A 23,502-nucleotide genomic window follows, 5' to 3' on the forward strand; every position below is an offset into this window, starting at 1 on the left:
TAGGGGATTCTTCTCAGAGAATCCTGCTACCAGGGGGATAGTGAGAGGCTCCCACAGGGCTTGGAGAATCAATACTTGCATCTGGGTGCCCTGTAATGCTCCCTCACCCCAGGCTGGGCTTGTCTCCTTCCCTGTTGTCAGGAGGACCATGGATAGAAAGTTCCCTTCCTCCTCTCTCGGACTCTCTAAAAAGGCCAGTGGCCACAAAGAAAAGGAGAATGGACATGGCTGGTAAGCAGGACCCCCCCCCCATTTCACTGTGCCTGAGAGGACACTCCAGTGTGGCCCCCGATCCCACTTCTGCTTGCTCGAGTCCTGAAGGGCCTTCCTGGGGGCCCTTCCCCTGCCTAGGAGGCCTTTCCTGTCTTGGTATTATGCAAGGCCTGCAGCTGCCTCCCTGACCAGCCTCCAGGCTGAGGCTTTGGGAAAAGAGGAAGCCGCCTCCGAGGCTGGATCTCCTCTGTTGGGGTGGCAGAACCCTGGGAAGCCTCCAGCACCACAAGCACCACGAGCGCCTGGCCCTCCTTCCCGTTTTTCTTCCTGCGGTTCACCAGCCCTGCAGCCCCTTCCCCTTGCGGAGCAGGTACTCCCATTTCCAGAGCGTGAGAGGGGGGCTGGGAGAGGGGCTGGCTGAGATTTGCTGGGGGGCGTTGGCGGTAGGTGCTGGGCCCCAGACTAACCCAAGCCCTAGACACTAATCAAAGCTGCAGTCATTACCGGAACTCTTCCACACCCCCAAATCTTCCCCAACCCACACCCCGATCCCAGTCCTCACACCTTCCAGCCCTCCCTCACCCTCAGTGACACCCCAAACATTTCCGTCATCTTCATGCAGCCTCAACCCCGACCTTCATCCTCTCCCAACCCATCACTCTCCCCTCCGCATCCACCCAATTCCATCCCACATTGCGGCCGAGATTCACCTTCATGCTCACCCAGCTGCCGCCCACCCCTCAACCCGACCTCACAGGAGCCCAGTCCCGCTCACTCCCTTCATCACCACTTCCTCCTCCCAGCAGGACCCCCAGCACCACCTAGCACAGCCTGGGGAGTGGGGGGCGCTTGGGCTCTAACCACTTACAGCCAGATTGAAAAAACGAGGTGTGAAATCTCTACTGCCCATTTCAAAGCCAGTCAACTTCATTTATGGGCTGTATGGCTTTTCAAGTGAAACGTCTGGCTTATTTTGGGGGCTTTCCACTATTAGGAAGATAATATACTCAGGACTTGCCCGCCTGTACCCTGTTTTCCTATCTGTGGGGCAGAGCACTCCAGATGGCTGGGTCCCCTCATTTCCCTCCTTCTGCAGCTGGGTAGGGAAGTTGTGGGGGAAGCCCTGGTGCTAGGAAACAGAAACTGAACCCTGCATAGCTGTCTATAGTGAAACTACCTCTGTCCTTCCTTCCTCAGGCCAGACTGGTCTCTGGGATCAGAGGTCAGGGTTCTGCCAGCCCTCCCCAGTTATCATGGGACACTTGGTCTCACAGAGACTTTACCCGCCCACTTGTTCTCCACAGGCAGCAGAAACAGGCACCCACTGCGTGCCAGGCCACCCCAGCCCCACCCTGAAGCAACATACACCAATTCTGGGAGTGGGGGATTTAAACCCTATCTTCAGGGCACCCGAGACTTGGAGATACAAAGATGAGCCTCAGGAACTTTCTGAGGTCTGGGGAGCGATCCTCTCCCAGAAGGTCACTGCCTAAGGAAGGGGTTGTTTCCAGGCTGCGGGGCTCTGGTCCCCCAGGACACCCACCCCCTTTCCCAGGACTGGGAAATCACCCCTTTACCACCAGGGGGCGCAGGCGCACACCAGTACACCAAGCTCAATCCACGCCCTAGGATCACCTAGCCGTAGCCTGGAGGTTTTTAAATAGAGACAAGTGTCTTCCTTTCTGGGGTCTGTCTTGCCCCTTCTTTCTTCCAGGAAAGTTCTCTAGGAGGAGGGTGGTCTTTGGGGTGGAACAGGTTGAGTCAATGAGCTGGACTCTGGTGGGACTGACCTCTTGGGTCCGTGTAAGTGACCTCTCGGGTTAAGTGTAAGTGACATATACACGACGTGATTTGGGATGGTTCTAGAAAGGGTCCTCTCACATGTTTCAATAACCTTTGCTCCATTCTGGGGTCAGTAGGTCTAAAATCCCACCATTCCTTCTGTAGTTTCAGCATTGTCCTTTTCATGGCCCCAAATGGGAACAGCAGGGGCACTGGGGCCAACCTGCCACTCTCTTCCCGATGTCCCTGCCATAGCAGAGCTGACCTTGTTACCCACCTGCCCCAAACATGCCCAGGGCTGCCTTTCAGCCCAACATCCGGGCCATAGCTCCAGCCTGGGCCAGCATGAGCCTCTCCTGTGGCCAAGGACCAGGTGTAGAGGCTGTGGGTCCATCCTCCTGGGAGAGGAGGAAGCCTAGAGCGGCCCAAAGAACTGGGGATGAGCCACTGGGCCTCAGCAAATGACCAGAGCTGTCTGCTGGGTCCCTTGAGAAACAGTGCTCTTCCTGGCCTTCCCCTGCCTTTGCCCCGTTCCCTGCAAGGACGTTCCTTCTCCCTTCACACTTGGCAAAGTGTATCATCCTGACGGACAATTCAGATCCCATGCAGGTCCTGGGTGCCTGCTCAGCCCCTCCCCAGGTGTGCCCCCTGGTAGCCCCCAGAATCAGTTGGGCCCCATCCCGTGGCTGGTGGGCTGTGGGCTGGGAGATGTCATGAGTTTCCTGTCCCCACTCCCAGCCTCCTCGTGCCCGCCCCCTCACTCTGCCAAGTCAGCATTTAGGACAAGGGAGGATTGCAAAGTTGGCAACATGGGTGTTTGTTTGTTTGTTGTTTTTTCAAATATATGTATTTTTTTTTTGAGAGAGAGAGAGGGAGAGAGCACACATGAGTGGTGGGGAGGGGCAGAGGGAGAGGGAGAAGCAGACTCCCTGCTGAGCAGGGAGCCCAAGGAGGGGCTCCATCTCAGGACCCTGGGATCATGACCTGAGCCGAAGGCAGACACTTCACTGACTGAGGCACCCAGGCGCCCCGGCAACATGGGTTTTTGTATGCATGTTGTAAAATATACTTAACATAAAACTTACTGTTTTAACCATTTTTTAAGTGTTCAGTTCAGCGGCATTAAATACATTCACAATATTGTGTAACCATCACCACTGTCGATTTCCAGGAATTTTTCATCATCCAAAAAAGAGACTCTGCACTCATTAAACATGAACTCTCCCCTCGCTCCTCCATGCCTCCTCCTTGCCCCTGTAACCTCTACTCTACTTTCTGTGTCTTTGAACTTGCATACTCCAGGTACCTCATATAATCACTCAATATTTGCCCTTTTGTATGTGGCTGGTTTCACTTAGAATAATGTTTTCAGAGTTCGCCCATTTTGTCACATGTGTCAGAATTTCAAATGCTTCCCATGTCTCCACGTCGTCATCAACATTTATTATTTTCTGGTTTTGTTTGTTAATAGTCATTCGGATGGGTTTGAAGTGGTAGCTGGTTGTGGTTTAATTTGCATTTCCCTAATGATTCATGATGTCGAGCATCTTTTTATGGGCTTATTGGCCACTTGTATATCATCTTTGGAGAAGTGTGTATTGAAGTCCTTACCCCACTTTTTGAATTTGGGTTGTTTGGGTTTTTTTGTTTATGTTCTTGTTGCATTGTAGGAGTTCTTTTTTTTTTTTAAAGATTTTATTTATTTATTTGAGAGAGAGAATGAAAGAGAGAGAGCACAAGAGGGGGGAGGGTCAGAGGGAGAAGCAGACTCCCTGCCGAGTAGGGAGCCCGATGCGGGACTCGATCCCGGGACTCCAGGATCATGACCTGAGCTGAAGGCAGTGGCTTAACCAACTGAGCCACCCAGGCGCCCTGTAGGAGTTCTTTATATGTTCTAGATATCAATCTCTTACCAGATAGATGATTTGCAAATATTTTCTCCCAGTCCGTGGGTTGTCTTTTCACTCTCTTGATAGTGTCCTTCGATGTGTACCAAAGTTTAAAATTTTGATCAAGTCCAATTTGTCTATTTTTTTTTTCTTTTGTTGCTGTGCTTTTGGTGGTCATACTTGAGAAGTCATTGCCTGATCCTGGGTCGTGGAGATTTTCACCCATGTTTTCTTCTACAAGTTTTATAATTTTAGTTATATGTGTTTCTGGCATTTCTCCCCCTCAGATTCATATCTGTGGTACCCCTTAGAGCCTCATCTCCAGCAGGGCCCCTCGATGGCAGAGAGTCCACCTTCTTGTACATGGTATATAGTAGGCATTTAACTCATGTTTGTGGGATATGTGTTGTGCGGGGCTTGTGTCCCCTGCCCAGACTTGCCCTGCCACCAACTCCAGACCCCCAAGGACCGCACCTCTCTCTTGCTCACTACTGCAAGGCCTGGGGGGCTCTGTATTGCTTCAGGGCACATGTCTTCAGTCCCAGCTCCTGGGAAACGGGGGTCACAAGCTGCCAAGGACAAGGCAAGCACAGAGATGGCTGTGGGGTGGCTCTAGGGACGCCACAGGGGAAGTTTCAGCTAGAAGCCACCTTCAAGCTGCACCTTGAAGACTGAATAAGGTTTCAGCAGGCAAAGATCATTTGTGGTGGGGGCAGAGCTGGTCAGCTGGAGAGCCCATGGGTAGATGGGACTGGCCACAGGCTGCATGTGTGGGGAGCAGAGAATGGGGGCAGAACTGGGAGTAAGAATGAGGACCTTTCAGGGATGTAAGTAGCTCTTAAAGGCAGCACTTTGGTCAGGGTTCAGTCAAGCCCCTACAGCTGGTAAGGCTGGTGGTAAGGAGACAAGTTTTAAGCCATCATCCTTGCTGAGTATCTTGGAGTGAGTCACTGGGCCTCTCTGGGCTCTAGTTCTTGTTGGGTTGGGTGGTGGGGAAGGGGTGGGGAAGTGGGAGGAAAGGGAGAAACAGATGTTCATCTGCTCTCGAGGAGTGTCATTGAAGGGCTGCGAAAGCAGAACTTGGGGTGAGGCTGAGAGACACACAGAAGGCTTTCTGGGGCATGACACCAAGGGAAGGTATTCCTGGGTGCAGTCCCTGCTGGGAACGTGGGCTCCCGGCTCCCTGCTGCTGGCTGCACTAGGAGTCCTTGGCAGCCTGGCCGTCTCACTGGGTGGGACCCAGGGCTGGACTCTCAGCAGACTCTGAGGCTGAGGTACCCTGAGGTGCCCTGGGAGGCCTTGTGTACCCAACCAGCGCACAAGGTGTACATCACCTTCTTAGGCACCAGGACCAACATAAAGCCTGCTATGGACTTCCTGTTCTGGCTTCTCCAGCTGGTCTTAGCCACCTCAACAGGTAAGCTACGCTGGCCTCACCCATCTCGCAGGGCCTGGCCTCGGGGAGTCCAGCCCTCCATTGGCGCCGGGCAGACTGGACTGGGCCTGGTCACAGGTTTGTCCACTGAGGTCAAAGGAGGGCTCGGGGAGGCAGTGGCTGGGAGGGGCCCCCCGAGGGGCTGCTCCAGGGGTGCCTTGCTGGGGGCAGGGCAGGGTTTGGGGGCTCATCTGGGGGCAGATCTGAGGGCTCTGCCATGATACCAGGTCTTCGTCACTCTCCTCTCTGTCTCGCCTCACCCTTAGGCCTGTCCTCATGGAGCGTCTCCAGTCCCCAGGATGTGAAGGGCGTGGAGGGGTCCTGCCTCATCATCCCCTGTGTCTTCAGCTTCCCAGCTGACGTGGAAGTGACTCACGGCATCACAGCCATCTGGTACTACGACTACTCAGGCAAGCGGCTGGTGGTAAGCCACACGGAGAACCCGGAGCTGGTGGACGCACACTTTCGTGGCCGTGCCCAGTTCTTGGGGCACAGAGAGCACAAGATGTGCAGCTTGCTGCTGAAGGAACTGCAGCCTGAGGATTCGGGCTCCTACAACTTCCGTTTTGAGATTAGTGAAGGCAATCGCTGGTCAGATGTCAAAGGCACTCTGGTCACAGTGACAGGTGAGGGGCAGGGTGAGCTGGCTACTGCCTGGAAGGGTTTCCCAAGCTGCTCCTGGCCCCACTGGCTCACAGCCCTGGTCCTCAGCCCAACCCCAGCCCCGGCCTAGCCTCAGCCCTGCATCTCCTTTGCATTCACCCTAAGTGGAGCTGGGGGTAGAAAGCAGTCTCTCCTTCTTCTTGAAGGACGCTGCCCAGGTCTCACCCCTCAGCTGGGCTTTCTAGGGCAGGAGGCCTCATGTGTGGTGAAGGGGAGTCCTGAGCCTCTGGTCGTTGTCTTCAGAGACGCCCAAGACTCCCACCATTGCCTCGCTGGCGGACCTTCGTGAGGGCATGGACGCCTCCTTCAACTGCTCCACTCCCTATGCGTGCCCAGAAGAGCACATCAGCCTGCAGTGGCAAGGCCAGGACCTGAAGCGCTCGGTCACCTCCAGCTTCCAGAATCTCAGGCCCACAGGCATCAGCCACCTGGGGATCCTCCATATGGCCCTGTCCTGGCAGGACCACGGCCGGACCCTGCACTGTGAACTCTCAGTAGCCAAGCAAAAGACTCAGAGCGAGATTCTCCTCCAAGTGCAGTGTAAGTGTGCTGGGGGCCACGCCCTTGGGACTGAGCACACATCTGTGTCTCCCCAGCGGAAACCAATCTCTTCTGCAGCCCGTAGAAACAGAGCCCTCGCCCCTGAGGCAGAGCCAGGCGCACTTGGACCTCCAGGGTCAGGCAGGGGGAGCGACACTGCAAAGCCCTAAAAGCCACATTTAATGGCTCACTTCTACCTCTCGTCCCTGAGGCCAGGTTGGGCAGAGAAGGGGAGGCACAAAGAGCCAGAGAACTGGGGGCCAGGAAGTGAGGCTCCTGGGACTTAGCCCAGCTCTGGAGGCTGCTGTGTGTGGGAGGAGGAGGGTTCACCCCTTTCCTGCCTAAGGCTACTCATGGTGATCATGACAAAGAAGAGGTGGAAGGAAGCCTGAGTTTCTACTTGATTATGCAACTTCACATCACAGTAAAACATGGCAGCCTATTCTAGGGCAACTGCTGTTCACAGGCATCAGGCCGCCTGGATCCACCCCTCGCTTGTTGGGCAAGTTACTTGCCCATCATGTCTTCCTCTGCTAAGGAGACTCGTAGGTCTCGAGGAACTATTATGGAAATTGAAGGAGTGCTTGGCACATACTGAGCACTCTAAAATATTAGCTTATCTTATTTTCATATTTACCTAGATTAAGCACTTGAAAATATTAGCTTTTATGAGCCTATTTACATAGCCAGAGGCTTTGGAACAAGATTTCTAGAAATGCAGGTGTTCTGTATGCACCTTCCTTACAAATGGGCCAACCATTCTCAGAGCTCATTTGACTCTGCCTTTGGTCCCCTCCATGAAGTGTTTGGTTTCTTGCCAATAGCTACCACAAGCCACCTAAGCAGGCAGGATGGTGCTCATGATTCCCAAATAGAGCAGAGGGCGATGGCCAGTGTCACGAGGCAGAAAGCCATAGAAGTCGGCATTAGGCTGAACGCTAGACCGAGCACTGCATTATCAGGCCCTCAGTGGAGAAGGAAGGCATCAGGACCTCCTCGAGAGGTGGGGGGCAGTGCCTGTCCTGACCGGGGAAGTGACGGGCCTGATGATTACCTGGGTGGACTTCCTTTTTTTTTTTTTTTAAAGATTTTATTTATTTATTTGACAGAGAGAGACACAGTGAGAGAGGGAACACAAGCAGGGGGAGTGGGAGAGGGAGAAGCAGGCTTCCCGCTGAGCAGGGAGCCCGATGCGGGGCTCCATCCCAGGACCCTGGGATCATGACCTGAGCCGAAGGCAGACGCTTAACCCAGGTGCCCCCTGGGTGGACTTCCTTAAGGCAGAGTGTTGAAAGAGGAGAGAAGTGCACCACTACCCTCCCTGGGCCCCCCCTTGATGTCCCCCATCATGCCTTGCAGATGCCCCCAGGGGAGTGGAGATCCTTTTTAGCCCCTCAGGGCGGAACATCCTTCCAGGTGATCTGGTCGTACTCACCTGCCAGGTGAACAGCAGCTACCCCGAGGTCAGTTCTGTGCACTGGGTCAAGGACGGGACACAGCTCCAAGTCCAGGGTCATATGCTGAGGTTGTCCCAGGCAACCTGGGGCGATGCCGGTGTCTACACCTGCCGAGCTGAGAATGGCGTGGGCTCTTCGGTCTCACCCCCCATCAGCCTCCACATCTTCAGTGAGTCCTCGGGGAGCCTGGGTCTTGACCGGAGGGTGGGGAGGGGTCCAGGCCACTGTTGCTGAAGGGAGCCAGACCAAGGCACCTTCTGGGACGTGGGTGTGGAGTCCTAGCCCTGCCTCAAATAGAAGACAAACCTCCCTGGCCAGGGTGGGCTGTCACAAGAAGCCCAGTAAACAGGACAAAGAGATGCAGCGCCTGTCCAGAAGGGGCCTGATACAGAGCGTGCAGGGATTTAGGCTGATTGGCTATAACCCCAGTGCACTGGAAGTCGGCTGGTTATCCCCCAGCGGCCCTCTGCTGCCCCCACAGTGGCTGAGGTCCAGGTGAGCCCAACAGGTCCCATCCTAGAGAACCAGACGGTGACACTGACCTGCAACACACCCAAAGAAGCGCCCAGTGAGCTGACCTACAATTGGTACAAGAACCACGTCTTGCTGGAGGATGCCCACAGCCACACCCTGCAGCTGCACTCGGCCACCAGGGCCGATACCGGCTTCTACGTCTGCGAGTTGCGGAACGCCTACGGCAGAGAGCGCTCCGGCCCCGTCAGCGTGGTGGTCAGCCGTAAGTGGCCAGGGCAGGGGGCGCTGGATGCTGCCGGAGCCTGGTCATAAGGTGGGGCCCCACAGGAGGGTTCAGGGCCTGGGCCTGATGGGCTCTGAGCTCACATCCCAGCTCTGCAACTCTGGGCAAGCTTTGACCTCCCTGGGCCTATTTTAAGATTTTTTTTTTTGAAGATTTTATTTATTTATTTGACAGAGAGATGGAGAGCACAAGTAGGCAGAGCGGCAGGCAAAGGGAGAGAGAGAAGCAGGCTCCCGCCGAGCAGGGAGCCCGATGCGGGACTCGATCCCAGGACCCTGGGATCATGACCTGAGCCAAAGGCAGCCGCTTAACCGACGGAGCCACCCAGGCACCCCTCAATTTCCTCCTATTTTAGACTACTTTTCATTTTGAACAAGTTAAGCTTATAAAAAGTTGCACGAAGAATACAAAGAATTACCATATACCTTTAACCTAGATTCCTCATTTGTTAACAGTTTGGTACATTTGCTCTCTGTCTTTATTTATTATTATTTTTTAGAGAGAGAAAGAGAGAGCATGTGTGCGTGGCGGGGGTGGGGTGGGGCAGAAGGAGACAGGGAGAGAGAGAATCTTAAGTAGGCCCAGCGGGTGAACCTGACAAGGGGCTTGGTCTCACCACCCTGAGATCATGACTTGAGCTGAAATCAAGAGTTGGATGCTTAACCAACTGAGCCACCCAATAGATTTCATTTTTTAAGAATAGTTCTAAATTTACAAAAATATTGAGCAGATAGTACAGAGTTTCCATGTATGCTTTCCTTGCACGGTTTCCCCTATATTAACATCTTGGATTAGTGTTGTGTATTTGTTACAATTACTGAACCAACATTGATACATTGTTAACTAAAGTCCCTAGTTTACATTAAGGTTCACTCTTTGTGTTGTGTATCTATAGGTTTTGAAAACTACATAATATCATGTATTCATCATTACAGTATCATACAGAATAGTTTCACTGCCCCCCAAATCCCCTGTCCTACACTTAGTTATCTGTTGAGTGCCTGGCAACCACAGGCAAAAAAATTTTGCCTTTTCCAGAATGTCAAATAGTTGGAATCATATAGAAGTTAGTCTCTCTCTCTCTCTCTCTTTTTTAAAGGTTTTATTTATTCATTGGAGTGAGAGAGAGAGCAGGGAGGGGCAGAGGGAGAGAGAGAGAGAATCTGAAGCAGACTCCCCACTGAGCACGGAGCGGACGCCGGGCTCAATTCCACAACTGTGAGATCATGACCTGAACCAAAACCAGGATCCAAGCCACGATCCTGCACTGCATTCATTTGTCACATCTTTTTATTCTCCTTTAATCTGAGACAGTTCCTCAGTCTTTCCTTGTGTGTGTGTGTGTTTTTAAGATTTTATTTATTCATTTGAGAGGGAGAGAGAGCACAAGCAGAGGAAGTGGCAGAGGGAGAGGGAGAAGCAGGCTCCCCGCCGAGCAGGGAGCCCGATGTAGGGCTCGATCCCAGGACCCTGGGATCATGACCTGAGCCGAAGGCAGACGCTTCACCGACTGAGCCACCCAGGCACCACTTGCCTTGTCTTTTTTGACATTGAAACGTGAAGAGTACAGGCCAGTTGTTGTGTGGGTGTCCCTCCGTTTGCGTTTGTCTGATTTGCGTAGACTGAGCCTGTGCCCCCGGAAAGCAACAGCGCGGGTGTCCATCTTGCTGCGTCCCATCAGGAGGCGCTTGATGTCAGTCTGTCCCATTGCTGGTAGTCTTTCACCCTGATCGCTTGGATGAGGTGCTGTCCACTGCCAGGCGTCTCATCAGCTTTCCCATCTTCAAAGTGGGGCCCCTGACCCCCACTCACAGAGTCGCCACAGCTATTGACTGAGGAGACAAAGTGATTTGCCCCACTCAGGGATAAGGGTATTCAACCGGCCCTCGGGAGCTCTGGGCTTGCTCCCTTCACGGGCGGGGCATTGTGGAACAAAGGAGATGCAGAATCACAGCCTATAAAGGGGGATCCGGGATTGCCCTTGTCTGAGGGTGACCGGCACCTCTTCATCTCCATACAGACCCGCCCCTTGTCCCGGAGCTAACTGCCTTCCTGGAGACACAGGAGGGGCTGGTGGGCATCCTCCACTGCTCGGTGATCAGCGAGCCTCTGGCCACCCTGGTGCTGTCACACAATGGCCTCATCCTGGCCTCCACCCCCGGGGAGGGGGACCACAGCTCACGCTTCAGTGTCTTCTCCACCCCCAACTCCCTGAACCTGGAGATCCGAGACCTGGGGCCAGCTGACAGTGGGGAATACACATGCTCAGCCACCAACACCCTTGGGAATTCAACGTCGACCTTGGACTTCCATGCCAAAGGTAAGACCAGCACGAGGGGCTGGTGAAGGGACCCTGAGGAGGACGCCTGCTCCGGCCTTCCTCCCAGGAGTCCAGAGGACTTGGCCGAGGGGATGAACAAGCTGGTTGGTAAAAAAAAAACATCACATCAAAGATCTGGACTATATAGTCATCCCGACCTGGGAGGTTCTGAAGTCAAGGCAAAAGGGAAACATGGCAGGTTGCATTATTCCTTTCGTGCACATTCGGACTCCAAACTTGAAGAGTCCTTCATATCCATTTGTTTTTTATTTACCAAACGTTTGGGGCAGGCTCTGCGCTAGGAGTCAGATGCAGGAGGAAGAATAGAAAAGCACGGTCATCCATACCTCGGTGCATGTGCTGCCATTTCCTCCTTCTGAGGCCGTGGCCTGCAGAGCTAATCAATCGAGCCGGGTTTTCGATGGAAGCTTGAGCTCTGGCTCACAATCCTTCTCGACCATGCTGCAGCCAGCTACTACCATAGATCAGAACTGGCATTCAAGGACAAACCCTCCTGATTATCAAGGGGTTCATGGAGCTGATGCCATGGAGTCCAGACCTACCTACAGTCATGTGGGGAGAGGAGAACCCTGGAGGTCTTCCTGCAGCCGGTGGCACGGAGCTGCCGGTGTGTAGGGAACCTGAGCCTCCCCTACTCCCTCTTCTTCCAGTGGTCCACCTCCTCATCAGCCCCGCAGCAGAGGTGGTAGAAGGGCAAGGGGTAACACTGAGCTGCAAGACCGGTCTGAGCCCATCGCCCGACATGCGCTTCTCCTGGTACCGGAACGGAGCCCTGCTTCTCGAGGGTTCCAGCAGCAGCCTTCAGCTCTCAGCGGCCTCCAGCACCGACGCCGGCTCTTACTACTGTCAGGCCAAGGATGGCCACAGTGCCAGTGGCCCCTCCTCACCTGCCATCCTCACTGTGCTCTGTGAGTAGTCGTCCCACCAGCCCCTGACCGCAGTGGGGAGGGTCAGGCCACCGGAGCCCACCAGCCGCCTCCACCTCCCTCGGGCCCTCCTGCCACTGCCCTGCCCGGGGGTCTAGGTCAGGAAGGCACCAGAGAGCAGTCTGCCCAGGGCTGAAATGTGGGGAACAAGCCGGGGACTTTCTCTGCCTCCCCACATCCCACCCCCAACCCCAGCCCGTTTAGGGCCCTCTGCTTCTAGCCTCAAATGCACCACGGGCGCCATGTCCAAGCTCTGTCTTGAGCAGGGTCCTAGGACACCATACTCCCATATATGTGTACACACCCATTGGCTGTGCCCTTGCAGGCTCCCATAGCCACGAAGGCAGAAGCTCTCAGCACAGGGACTGTGTCCTGTCAAGGGTGGATGCTCCATATTAGCCTGAGGGGCTAATACGTCCATCTGCTAGACTATCCGATGCCCTGGTCCAAGCTAGAAAATGGCATTCCTTCCTCAGGGAGAACTCAGTATAGCACTAGAGCACAGCTGAGCACGAGGGGCACGGGCTGAATTCCTCCTACCTTGGTTTGGTTGTCCTTGTGCAGTGCACAACCTACACAGCTGTTTATGGCAACCCTGGGCACATGCCTTTGTTTGGTGTGTTGTGGGAACCTAGCCAGCTTTGAGTGGACCGGGAGAAACCTGGTGGAGGCCATGGGATGAACGCTTATGCTCTCCCTCCCTACAGATGCCCCACGCCTGCCCAAGTTCACTGCCCAGCTGGAGCCCGATGCTGCCGGAGATGGGGTTAGACGTCAAGGGCTCCTCTTGTGCCGCGTGGACAGCAACCCCCCAGCCCAGCTGCGGCTGCTCCATGGGGACCATGTTGTGGCCTCTTCCCTGCCACTGGGCTGTGGGGGCTGCTCCCGGCGCCTAAGGGTCACCAGAGCCCCCAACCTGCTGCGTGTGGAGATTGGTGACCCGGTGCTGGAGGATGAGGGTGTGTACCTGTGTGAGGCCAGCAACGCCCTGGGCAACGCCTCCGCCTCTGCAACCTTCGATGCCCAGGGTGAGTCAGCGCGGGGGGCGGGCGGCTCAGGGTCAGGGGCTGGTACGCGGGGCCCCGCGACCGCCCCCCCCCCCCCCGCTCCAAGTCGGGTCTATCGGGCGAAACCACCTCCGTTGGGCAGTGGGAGTCGCTTTTCTCCCCTGCCCCGTGGGCACCCCGGGGCATCGCCTTCCTGCCTGCTCCATCCGGGCTGGGAGGCTGGGCCCCCACCCCAGGGGGGAGGCAGTCAAGGTGAGGCCTGTCTCAGGTCGCCTGTGCTGTCTGCTCTCCAGCCACCGTCCTGGTCATCACCCCGTCACACACGCTGCAGGAGGGCACCGGGGCCAACCTGACTTGCAGTGTGAGCCGGGGAGCCTGCGGCCCTGCCAACTTCTCCTGGTTCCGGAATGGGGCGCTGTGGGCCCAGGGCCCCCTGGAGACCGTGACGCTGCTGCCCGTGGCCAGATCGGATGCTGCCCTCTATGCCTGCCGCATCCTCGCCGAGGCCGGGGCCCAGCTCTCCGCCCCGGTGGTCCTGAGTGTGCTCTGTGGGTGATGGGCCAGGGCAGGGTTGGGTACTGGGAGGGTGAGGGGGTGCTCAGTGAGGCGGGGAGGGCCATGCGGGGGCAGAGCATGGCTTGGGCATGGGCAAGGGCAGGCTTGGACTGTGTGTGTGGAGGGGGAGGGGCATAGAGTGTGGCTGTAGCACGGGGGTGAGCTGGACTGGGGGCAGGGGGTGGGTGGCCTGAGCTCCGTCCTGTCTGCAGATCCCCCAGACCCTCCAAAGCTGTCAGCCCTCCTGGACGTGGGCCAGGGCCACGTGGCTGTGTTCATCTGCACTGTGGACAGTCGGCCCGTGGCCCGGCTGGCCCTGTTCCACGGGGAGCGCCTCCTGGCCACCAGCCTGGGGCCCCTGCTCCCATTCCATGGCCGCCTCCAGGTCAAAGCCACAGCCAACTCCCTGCAGCTAGAGGTCCGAGACTTGAGCCTTGGGGACTCTGGCAGCTACCGCTGTGAGGCCACCAATGTCCTCGGATCCACCAATACCTCCCTCTTCTTTCAGGTCCGAGGTGAGTGTCAGTTCTCTATGTGGGTAGGCCCACATGCCCTGGGGGCTGCTCTAGCCAGGCTTTGGGCTGGGTCATGTGGATTTTGGGTAGAGATGTGAGTCTTTTTCAGCCGTGGTTAGGGGAGTTTCTAGCCAGCCAGCAGGCCTCCCTTGGTCTCCAGCTAGATATTTTCCCCTGTAATCGCTGCGGCAACGACTAGAAGGCAGTGGCTATCGCCCGGCGTGGCTGGCTTGCTTGGAGCACTTGCAGAAACTTCTTTTATAGTAATACAGTTTTGTTATATAACAAGAATTTTTAAAAAAGATTTTATTGATTTATTTGACAGAGAGAGAGACAGCAAGAGAGGGAACACAAGCAGGGGGAGTGGGAGAGGGAGAAGCAGGCTTCCCGCTGAGCAGGGAGCCCGATGCGGGGCTCGATCCCAGGACCCTGGGATCATGACCTGAGCTAAAGGCAGATGCTTAACGACTGAGCCACCCAGGGCCCCCCCCCTCGTTTTTTAAAGATTTTTTTATTTACTGGACAGAGAGATAGCACAAGTAGGCAGAGCAGCAGGCAGAGGGAGAGGGAGAAGCAGGCTCCCCGCTGAGCAGGGAGCCCGATGATGCGGGGCTCGATCCCAGGACCCCAGGATCACGACCTGAGCTGAAGGCAGACGCTTAATGACTGAGCCACCCAGGCACACACAGCCCCAGTTCTTGGGCTCTCATGACTCGGAGCCTGGGTGCGGAGCTGAGCTGGGGAGGACTCAAGACCACATGGTGACTAGCCTTGGGTCATCCAAGCTGGGTCCAGCTCACTATCAGGACAATGGCCCTTAGCATGACCTAAATCCTTCCCATTTCAGTGCTTTATGGGGTCAAACCAGCATCTGTCAGGAGCTAGCTTGTGCAGGCGCTGTCCCTGACACGGGGTTAGAGGTCACATAAGCTGGGCCTTCTGGTAGGTGAGATATGACTGACAGAGCGAAACTGTAGCTCGAGTTGGTGGGTGGTAAAGGCCAGGACAGACCCAGTGCAGGGGAGTTGGGAGCAGGACAGGAGGAGGCGTGGAGCTGAAGCGGGGCCCTTGGTGGTGGTCTGGTAGGGGGGCTGTGGCTCCAGGACATAGGATTGAGGCCCTGGTATGGACACACACACAGCCCCAGGCTGGGGGGGAGGGTGTGGGGGAGGGCCCTCACCTGCTCTTGGTTTCTCCCTGCAGGAGCCTGGGTCCAGGTGTCACCATCACCCGAGCTCCAGGAGGGCCAGGCCGTGGTCTTGAGCTGCCAGGTGCCCACAGGGGTCCTGGAGGGGACCTCATACCTCTGGTATCAGGATGGCCAGCCCCTCCCGGAGTCAAACTTGGCCACGCTCCGCTTCGCAGCCATTACTCTGCGCCAAGCTGGGGCCTACCATTGCCAGGCCCAGGCTCCAGGCTCAGCCACCATGAGCCTGGCCGCTCCTGTCAGCCTCCACGTGTCCTGTAAGTTTTCATCCTGTCCATGTTTCTTGGGGGGTGAAAGAAACAAGGGCACAGCGGGAGGAGGGGCTGGGGGAGCCCAGGCCCTGGGCACTGCCTCCATGAGAGAGCACTAGATGAGGAACCAGGGGCCCTGACCACTCCCCGCTCCTGTAGATGCCCCTCGCCAGGCCACGCTCACCACCCTGATGGACACAGGCCCTGGGCGACTGGGCCTCCTCCTGTGCCGTGTGAACAGTGACCCTCCAGCCCACCTACGACTGTTCCATGGGGACCACCTCGTGGCCTCCACCCTACAAGGTACAGGGGAGCTGGCAAGCAGCTCTCCCCGGCTGCAGGTGGCTGTGGCCCCCAGCAGGCTACGCCTGGAGATCCACGGTGCAGTGCTGGAGGATGAGGGCGTCTACACCTGCCAGGCCAACAACACCTTGGGCCAGGCCTCAGCCTCTGCCACCTTCGATGCCCAGGGTCAGTGTGAGGGTGTGAGTGTGTGCATGGGTGATTCCTTTAAGAGAAGAGAGGAGACTGGAGAGGGTTCTGGAAGCCTGAGGCACAGGAAGGCGGGCTGAACATAAGGACAGTCTCCGTTCCCAGCCTCCTTTAGGGCAAGCGACTCCAGACTTGGCTCTTATGGAAGAGCCTTTTTTAGAAACAGATGTTTGCCTGGACGTCCAGTGGATAAAGCTAATCAGAAATGGAGGGGGGTGTTCAAGGAGAAAACACCACAGGGCAGGGAGGCTTGCATTCTCCCATGTACCCACTAGGGTCAGGGAGGGCTCAGGGCACCCGGGGGCCCTGCAGAACCCTGCTTGGGACCACCTAAGAGATGGTGAGCTGTTTCCCAAGCTTTACCTCGAGCCCCCAGTAGGGGTGGGCCACCTGTGCCTCCCAGAAGCTGAGGGGCTTCCCTCCCTCATGGAGACAAGTGGCTTGCTTTACATAGCTTCACAGTCTCACTGGTGTCCCCGTGCCCTCCTCCCTCCCCAGCTGTGAGCGTGCAGGTGTGGCCCAGGGCTGTCGTGCAGGAGGGGCAGTTGGTGAACTTGACGTGCCTCGTGTGGACCGCCAACCTGACCCAGCTCACCTACACGTGGTACCGGGATGGGCAGCAACGCCCAGGTGCCCACTCCATCCTTCTGCCCAATGTCACAGTCACAGATGCTGCCTCCTACCGCTGTGGGGTGGTGACTCCGGGCCAGGCACCCCACCTCTCCAGACCTGTCACTCTGGATGTCCTCTGTGAGTTTGGTTGGATGCAGGGTGGGGCAAAAAGGAATGACGGCAGCCCACAGGGATCAAGGGCATGGCCAGAGCCCCAGAGATGTTCAATCCAGGAACTCAGTCCCCATCCATTCGATGAAGCCTGGGACAAGGAGGGCTGAGTCAGGGGTCAGAGGGGATAGGTTCTTCCTGGACAGAGGAGCATGGCCCCAGATTGGGCAATGGGGGGCCCGTGGGATGGGGAGCCAGGGCCCTCCTGGTTTGAAGGTCACCTGCCAACTGGCCTCCTCATTGCGGTCTCTGAACCGTTTCCTTTGGTGTCCCTGTAGACGCACCCCGCAGCCTGCGCCTGACCTACCTCCTAGAGAGCCGCGGCGGACGGCTGGCCCAGGTACTGTGCACCGTGGACAGCCGCCCGCCCGCCCAGCTGGCCCTCAGCCACGCTGGCCGCCTCCTGGCCTCCTCGACCACAGCCTCTGTCCCCAATGCCCTGCGCCTGGAGTTGTGGGAGCCCGGGCCCAGCGACGAGGGTCTCTACAGCTGCTCCGCCCACAGTCCTCTGGGCCAGGCCAATGCCTCCATGGAGCTGCGGCTAGAGGGTGAGGCCGGGCGGGCCAAGCCCAGCAGGGGAGGAGGGAGCGGCTGTGGTATCTGGCTGGGCCTCGCTGACCCTGGTCTCCCTGGGACAGGTGTGCAGGTGATCCTGGCTCCATCCGCCGCTGTGCCCGAGGGGACCCCCGTCACAGTGACCTGTGAAGACCCTGCTGCCCGCCCACCTGCACTCTATGCCTGGTACCACAATGCCCATTGGCTGCAGGAGGGGCCAGCCGCCGCCCTCTCATTCCCGGCGGCCACACGGGCTCACGCGGGTGCCTACTCCTGCCAGGTCCAGGACGCCCAGGGCACCCGCAGCTCCCGGCCCAGCGCCCTGCAAGTCTACTGTGAGCCAGGGTCCTTGGCTGGGGGTGCCGAGGCTGAGAGCGGGTGGAGGGCACTTCTGGCCCTTCGTGGGGGTGGACGCAGGACTGTAGCGGACCTCAGATTGGGCAGTTGGGAAAAGAAGGACACAGGTGATGAGAAAAGAGACCCTAGAGTCCTGTGAACCCTGCCTGGGGGAAGCTGCCCACGAGGTGTCACTTCGAGGAAGTGACCTTTTGTCCAGAGGCTTCAGCCTCCCCAGTGCCAGGCAGGTAGGCTGTGGATGGTCCAGGGGTTCCCAACAAGGCCTCCAACTATGTGCTGTCATGTCCCCAGATGCCCCTCGGGATGTTGTCCTGTCATCCTTTCGGGACTCCAGAGTCAGCTCCATGGCTGTGGTGCAGTGTACTGTGGACAGCGAGCCACCCGCTGAGCTGGCCCTGTCCCGCGATGGCAAGGTGCTGGTCACCAGCCCTGGGGTCCACGGCTTGGCATCCGGGACAGGCCACGTCCAGGTGGCCCGCAATGCCCTGCGGCTGCAGGTGCAAGACGTACCCTCAGGTGACAAGGACACCTACGTGTGCACGGCCCACAACTTCCTGGGCTCAGTCAGCACCACAGGGCAGCTGCAGGGAGAAGGTGAGTGGGCGAAGGGGGCGGAGAGGGGGCTCGGGCACAGCGGGGCCATGTTCATATGAGGCATGGCGCTCCCCCAACAGGGCCTGGCTGACCAGAATGGGTAGCTAGAGCCCTGCCCCATCTGACAGCAGTGCCACAGCTCTCCCTGGAGGCAGGTGCCCAGTCTGAGGGGAAGAAACGGCCTCACCCTTGGAGCGGTCCCTGCAGGCATGGAGCTGTAGCAGGATGCCTCGGGTGCAGGGGAGACAGTACCCCATCCTCACAGAACCCAGGCTGGAGAGGAGGCACAGACCTGCCCTGGGGAAGCCTGGGGTGGGAAGAGAGACACAACCCTACCTTTAGGGGGGCTCAGTGTGAGGGATGAGGTGGAGCCCCACCTTTGGGGAGTCCCATCTGAGAGCAAGATATAGCCCCATCCATCAGAAAGCCCGGTTTGTTAAGAGAGACACACAACCCTGTCCCGGAGGTCCCCAGTGCAAGAGATCTCAGTCTTATGGGAGAGACAATCTCACCTTTGGGGGGCCCAAATCAGAACAGACCTTCCCATAATGCACCGAGGCCTCTCAGATGCCCAGATGCCACCCAGAGGCTCCCTGACCGCCTCCTGGTCCTCGGCCTGCAGGCGTGCGTGTGGTGGCCGAGCCGGGGCTGGACGTGGCTGAGGGTGCACCGCTGAACCTGAGCTGTCGCCTCGCTGGTGGTCCCGGGCCCATGGGCAACTCCACCTTCGCGTGGTTCTGGAATGGCCAGCGACTACACGTGGAGCCTGGGCCCACCCTTGTCTTTGCCCACGTGGCCCGCGCCCAAGCCGGGGCGTACCACTGCCAGGCTGAGCTCCCCAGTGGGGCCACAACTTCTGCTCCAGTCATGCTCCGTGTGCTGTGTGAGTAGGACACCCCCCTCTGCTCCCGGCCTCAGTCTGCCCGAATCTCCCCTGCCCACCTCAGGTCCTCCTCTTCTGTCTGCAAAGAGCAAAGACTTCACAGGGGTGGAGACCTGGGTTGGAGAACTCCCGCTGGCTGCTTGTGGGACCTTGCACATCCCTGCCTGGCTTTCCTCACGTGTAAAATATCAGCCCCCTCGCCCCATGAGGAGTATGGAGAGCGAGTGCACCCGGAGTGCTGGGTCCCTGCTCCATCCCTCGTCCAGGCCCCTCGCAGCATCAGCCAGCCATGGCTGCAGTAACAAGCTACTCCAAATTATGGAGCTTCAAACAACAGCCGTCGTGTTTGCTCACAATTCTGGGGGTCAGCAACTCAGGCCGGGCGTTGCTGGGCAGGTCTTCGGTGGTCTCACCGCCTGTGGCTGCTGTCGTCCAATTGCTGAGCGGAAGCGCGATGGTGGAGGATGGCTGCATCCTCGCGGCAGGCAGCTGGGGCTGGCCTGGGCTTCCCACATGGTTGTGTTTGTAGGAGGGCCGAAGCAGTGAGGCCCCTTGAGGCCTAGCCCTGAAGTCACATAATGTCACTTCTGCTTTCCAGTGGTCAGAGCAAGTCACAGATCAAGGAGTGGAGGAATAGGCTCTTATCTGTTAGTGCAGCGAGCTGCAGGGTCATCCTGCGTGGGGCCCGGGAGGGGAGGAGTTGGCACTGGTTTTCTGCAATCATCATGCCCCTCTGTGTTCCCACAGACCCTCCCAAGATGCCCACCATGACGGTCTTCGTGGAGCCTGAGGGTGGCATCCAGGGCATCCTGGACTGCCGAGTGGACAGCGAGCCCCTAGCCAGTCTGAGCCTCCACCTCGGCAGTAGGCTGGTGGCCTCTAGCCAGCCCCACAGGGCTCCTGCAGAACCACACATCCGTGTCACGGCCACCGCCAATGCCCTGAGGGTGGACATGGAGGAGCTGAGGACCAGTGACCAGGGCGAATACGTGTGCTTTGCCTCCAATGCCCTGGGCTCTGCGTCTGCTTCTACCTACTTCGGAACCAGAGGTGGGGGGTCCATCTCCCAGGCCCCTCTGTAGAGAGGCCTAGCTCTCCCGTCCAAAGGCTTCCTTCTGAGGTCTTCCCTGAATCCTTTCTGCTGTAGTCAGTTTATCCGACTAGTCTAGACTGGTTGCTTGAAGCGCTGTTGCGTGGGAAAGCTTCTGAGATAAAGTGAGGGCTAGAATAGTTTTCATCTTGGAGGGGGGAGCATCGGAGGCCTGGATCCACAGCTGCCCCCTGAGCCTCTCACCCTTGTATTCCAGCCTTGCACCGCCTGCATCTGTTCCAGAAGCTACTCTGGGTCCTGGGGCTGCTGGTGGGCCTCCTCTTCCTGTTGTTGGGCCTGGGGGCCTGGTATGCCTGGAGGTGGGTTCAGAGCTGGGGGGTGGATGGGGTTATCTTGCCCTCCCCCCTTGCCCTCAACATTCCCTCATGTCTCTCTTACCAGATGCACAGGCTCCATACTTCCTAGCCTGACCCTCTTCCTCCCACGGCTCCAAATTTGGGAATTGCTTCTAGAATCACCTTTAAATCCATCTTGCTGTAGTTTTCTTTCTTTATCTGGACCCCACCTGTGTAAAGAAAGGGCTGGGAGGGAAGGAAGAAAGATAAGGTGCCCCACTCCCCACCAGGCTCCCACCGCTCTGTTCAGGGAGCAGTCTGGGGCTAAGGACTTGGGGTCGGGGGAGGGAATGGGGGTAGGTAGGGGGAGGGTAGAGGCCTTCTGAGTCCAATCTTGTTGTTGCAGGAGGCATTTTTATAAGCTGAGCATGGGTGAGAATTTGGTGGAGATGACTTCTCCGAAGGAGACCATGCAGGTATCCATCCGCCATGCGGGCCCAGGTAGACACGATGCCCGGCTAACCCACCGTGCGGGGCTGGCGCCTAGAGACCGCTCTCATATATAGGATGGCCCCTGGGACTAGGGGGAGACTGGGGAGAGAATACAGAGAACCAGGGACCCCTGGAAAGACAGGGAAGCCACATTCTAAATGGAGCACCCAATAGTCACGTGTTTGCTCGCCGGGGACTTCGGGCATACAGTAGGCCAGTGTGACTGCTGGCTTCTCTGTGGGAGCTGCTGGTGGGGTGACTGGGGCAGACGTTCTGAACGTAGCAGTTTCACTTCAACTTCCAAGACACATCTTGGAACACAGAACCCCACCTGTGTTTTGGGTTCTCTCTTCCCCACTCCAGAGTGTGCCCATCATCTGGGCGGGGGTGAAAGTCTGTTTTCCCTTCCCTGTGATGTGTCCCCTTCTGCAGATCATCCAGTGGGTGGGCCAGGGCTCGCAGCCTCATTGCCATCCAGGCACGGGCTCACCAGTCCCCTTGGGACCCCCACCCAAGGATTGGGGTCTAGGGAATGCCCTCCAGAGTTTGAGGTCAGGGAATGAGAGCTCCCAGAGTCCTCCTTGTAACCAGAATTTTCTCTGTGGGAAGCTCATTGATCCTGATGCAGCCACAGGTGGGACCTTGTCCCGTGCTCTGCCCCTGGGCTGACCTGTGACACTGTCTACCCTCAGGAGGAGGAGGTCACCAGAAACGGTGATGACTTGAGCCTCATGAACAAGGCTGCATTGAATCCCGACTGCCTCTGTGGAAACAACTCTACAACATCTGATTTTCAATGACCTGGTTCCAAACCTCTTGCCAAGAAAAATGGGCGTTGAGAGTGGAGGTGAACCCTAATTTACCCAGGAGGGTGATGACCCTGGGGCACTCTGAGGAGAAACGAGTCATGGTCATGTTGTCTACTTGCCTTTTCCTTTTCTCTGGATCTGATCTCTCCCTTTACCTTCCAATGGACTGCCCCTCACATCTTTTTCCTCCAAGCCCACCCTGGACTTTTTGGATGGGTTAGAAAAGAAGAGGAGCTTCCTATATCCTCACAGGCTGGCAAAAGCACTCTGTAGTAACTGGAATAGAAGTTAGGCTGCTCTAACGAGAGACCAAATACAGTAACTTCAACATGAGGGAATTTTATTTTTCTCTCCCATACTAATCTGGGTATGCTATGGTAGTTTAAGGCGTCAGAATACTGGATCCTTCTATCTTATTTTTCTCCAACCCTGCAATGTTACCTTTGATTGTGAGGTTCATGGTGGCCCCACTGTGTTCACATTCCCTCCAGCAAGAAGAGGAAGTTGAAGGCATACCCATTCCCACTGTGGACACAACCCAGAAGTTGCGGGTCATTTCCACTCACTCCCCGTTGGCTAGAGTTGAGTCACGTGGCCATCTCAAGCTGCAAGGGGTTCTGAGAAATACAGTTTTTATTCTATTTCCAAAGAATTCCCAACCATGGACTCATCCCTGAGACTTCTGACATTGGTGGGAATGCTGCCAGCAAGCCACATTTTTAGTGCCCATTTCCTGAAGGCCAGGACGTGTCCCTGGTCATTCTGTTCATGGGCTTCCCAGAGGAGGGAGTCTCTCTCACACATTAAGACCGAGGAAATCAAGATGTTCTGGTGCTCCCTAGGAAGAGGGTATGCCAGGCAATGGGGTTGCCTGAACAGGCATTTTATCAGGCCCCTGGAAGAAGAGGGGTCCCCATTCCTGTCCCCAGGGAGCGTGGAGAGCATCCTTATTTCTGCTCCAGGTACAGCCCTCTCCGTGATCAAGTGGGCTCACTCGGTCTTGTGTGCCAGGGGCTGTTAAGTGGAATGAGGGTCACAAAGAAGGAATGACTTGCTCCCATGACGTCAGTGCCTGAGAGGAGGCAGTTCTTGGGCGGGCTAGTGCCTCCCCTCACAGCCTGGTGGCAGATGGAAGGAGGTGCAAAGAGCCTGCATGGAATTTGGGTTGAGAAACCTGGAGGGTAGTGGGGAGTTGTCAGAGGGGCTAACAGGTTGGGAAGAAATTGGAGGCTGAGTAAGCTCCATGTAACACGGCCGGGAGCTTCCTGGCCCCAGGTCCCATTCCTTGTAGTGCCTGATTGCCAGACTCTTCCTGGGAGCCTGTCTGGCATGTCCACCCAATAAACATCCATCCTATGACGTAACTGGAGTGAGTCTCCTTCTTGCAACCCAAACGGCTGCACTGGGACACGGAAGATCTAACTGTGAATGCAGCTCATTCTGGGAGACTGCCTGCTGGAGGTGGTCAGCAAGTGCAAATTACATGACATTTGCCACAAACTACCTATGCTCAAGAGATGGGTGCTCCTTCCTGCTCCGTGAGGCTCTAGGTGCTGCTCACCGACTCTGGCCACATCACCAGCACCTTGCTTGGCACGCAGTACGTGAACACT

At 56.9% G+C, this 23,502-nt stretch overlaps 1 protein-coding gene across 3 annotated transcripts; it reads left to right on the plus strand.

Annotated features, from left to right (window-relative positions):
* Positions 1-424: 424 nt before the first annotated feature.
* SIGLEC1 (sialic acid binding Ig like lectin 1) lies at positions 425-23,248 on the plus strand. Of its 3 annotated transcripts, none has more exons than XM_035005949.1 (22): positions 425-583; positions 5,227-5,301; positions 5,586-5,945; positions 6,226-6,522; positions 7,882-8,148; positions 8,461-8,715; positions 10,757-11,056; positions 11,728-11,985; positions 12,711-13,031; positions 13,304-13,558; positions 13,778-14,080; positions 15,284-15,544; positions 15,698-16,009; positions 16,529-16,780; positions 17,092-17,361; positions 17,452-17,703; positions 18,017-18,319; positions 18,942-19,202; positions 19,950-20,252; positions 20,510-20,612; positions 20,995-21,064; positions 21,773-23,248. In XM_035005949.1, the coding sequence occupies exons 2-22, from the start codon at positions 5,253-5,255 to the stop codon at positions 21,878-21,880; spliced, it is 5,160 nt and encodes a 1,719-aa protein (XP_034861840.1). In that variant the 5' UTR covers positions 425-583; positions 5,227-5,252; the 3' UTR covers positions 21,881-23,248. The 3 variants fall into 3 exon arrangements, with proteins under 3 accessions (XP_034861840.1, XP_034861838.1, XP_034861839.1); XM_035005947.1 differs by lacking the exon at positions 425-583 and adding an exon at positions 4,991-5,021; XM_035005948.1 differs by lacking the exons at positions 425-583; positions 15,698-16,009 and adding an exon at positions 4,991-5,021.
* The last annotated feature ends 254 nt before the right edge of the window (positions 23,249-23,502 follow it).

The sequence above is a fragment of the Mirounga leonina genome, unplaced genomic scaffold, assembly GCF_011800145.1.
Source record: "Mirounga leonina isolate KUSES-001 unplaced genomic scaffold, KU_Mleo_1.0 Mir_150, whole genome shotgun sequence".
NCBI classification, from domain to species: domain Eukaryota; kingdom Metazoa; phylum Chordata; class Mammalia; order Carnivora; family Phocidae; genus Mirounga; species Mirounga leonina.

Coding starts and splice junctions, on each gene's coding strand:
- SIGLEC1 (XM_035005947.1), top strand. Junction 13,559..13,777: donor GGTGGTCCTGAGTGTGCTCT/GTGGGTGATGGG, acceptor TCCTGTCTGCAG/ATCCCCCAGACCCTCCAAAG. Junction 21,065..21,772: donor CTCCGAAGGAGACCATGCAG/GTATCCATCCGC, acceptor GTCTACCCTCAG/GAGGAGGAGGTCACCAGAAA.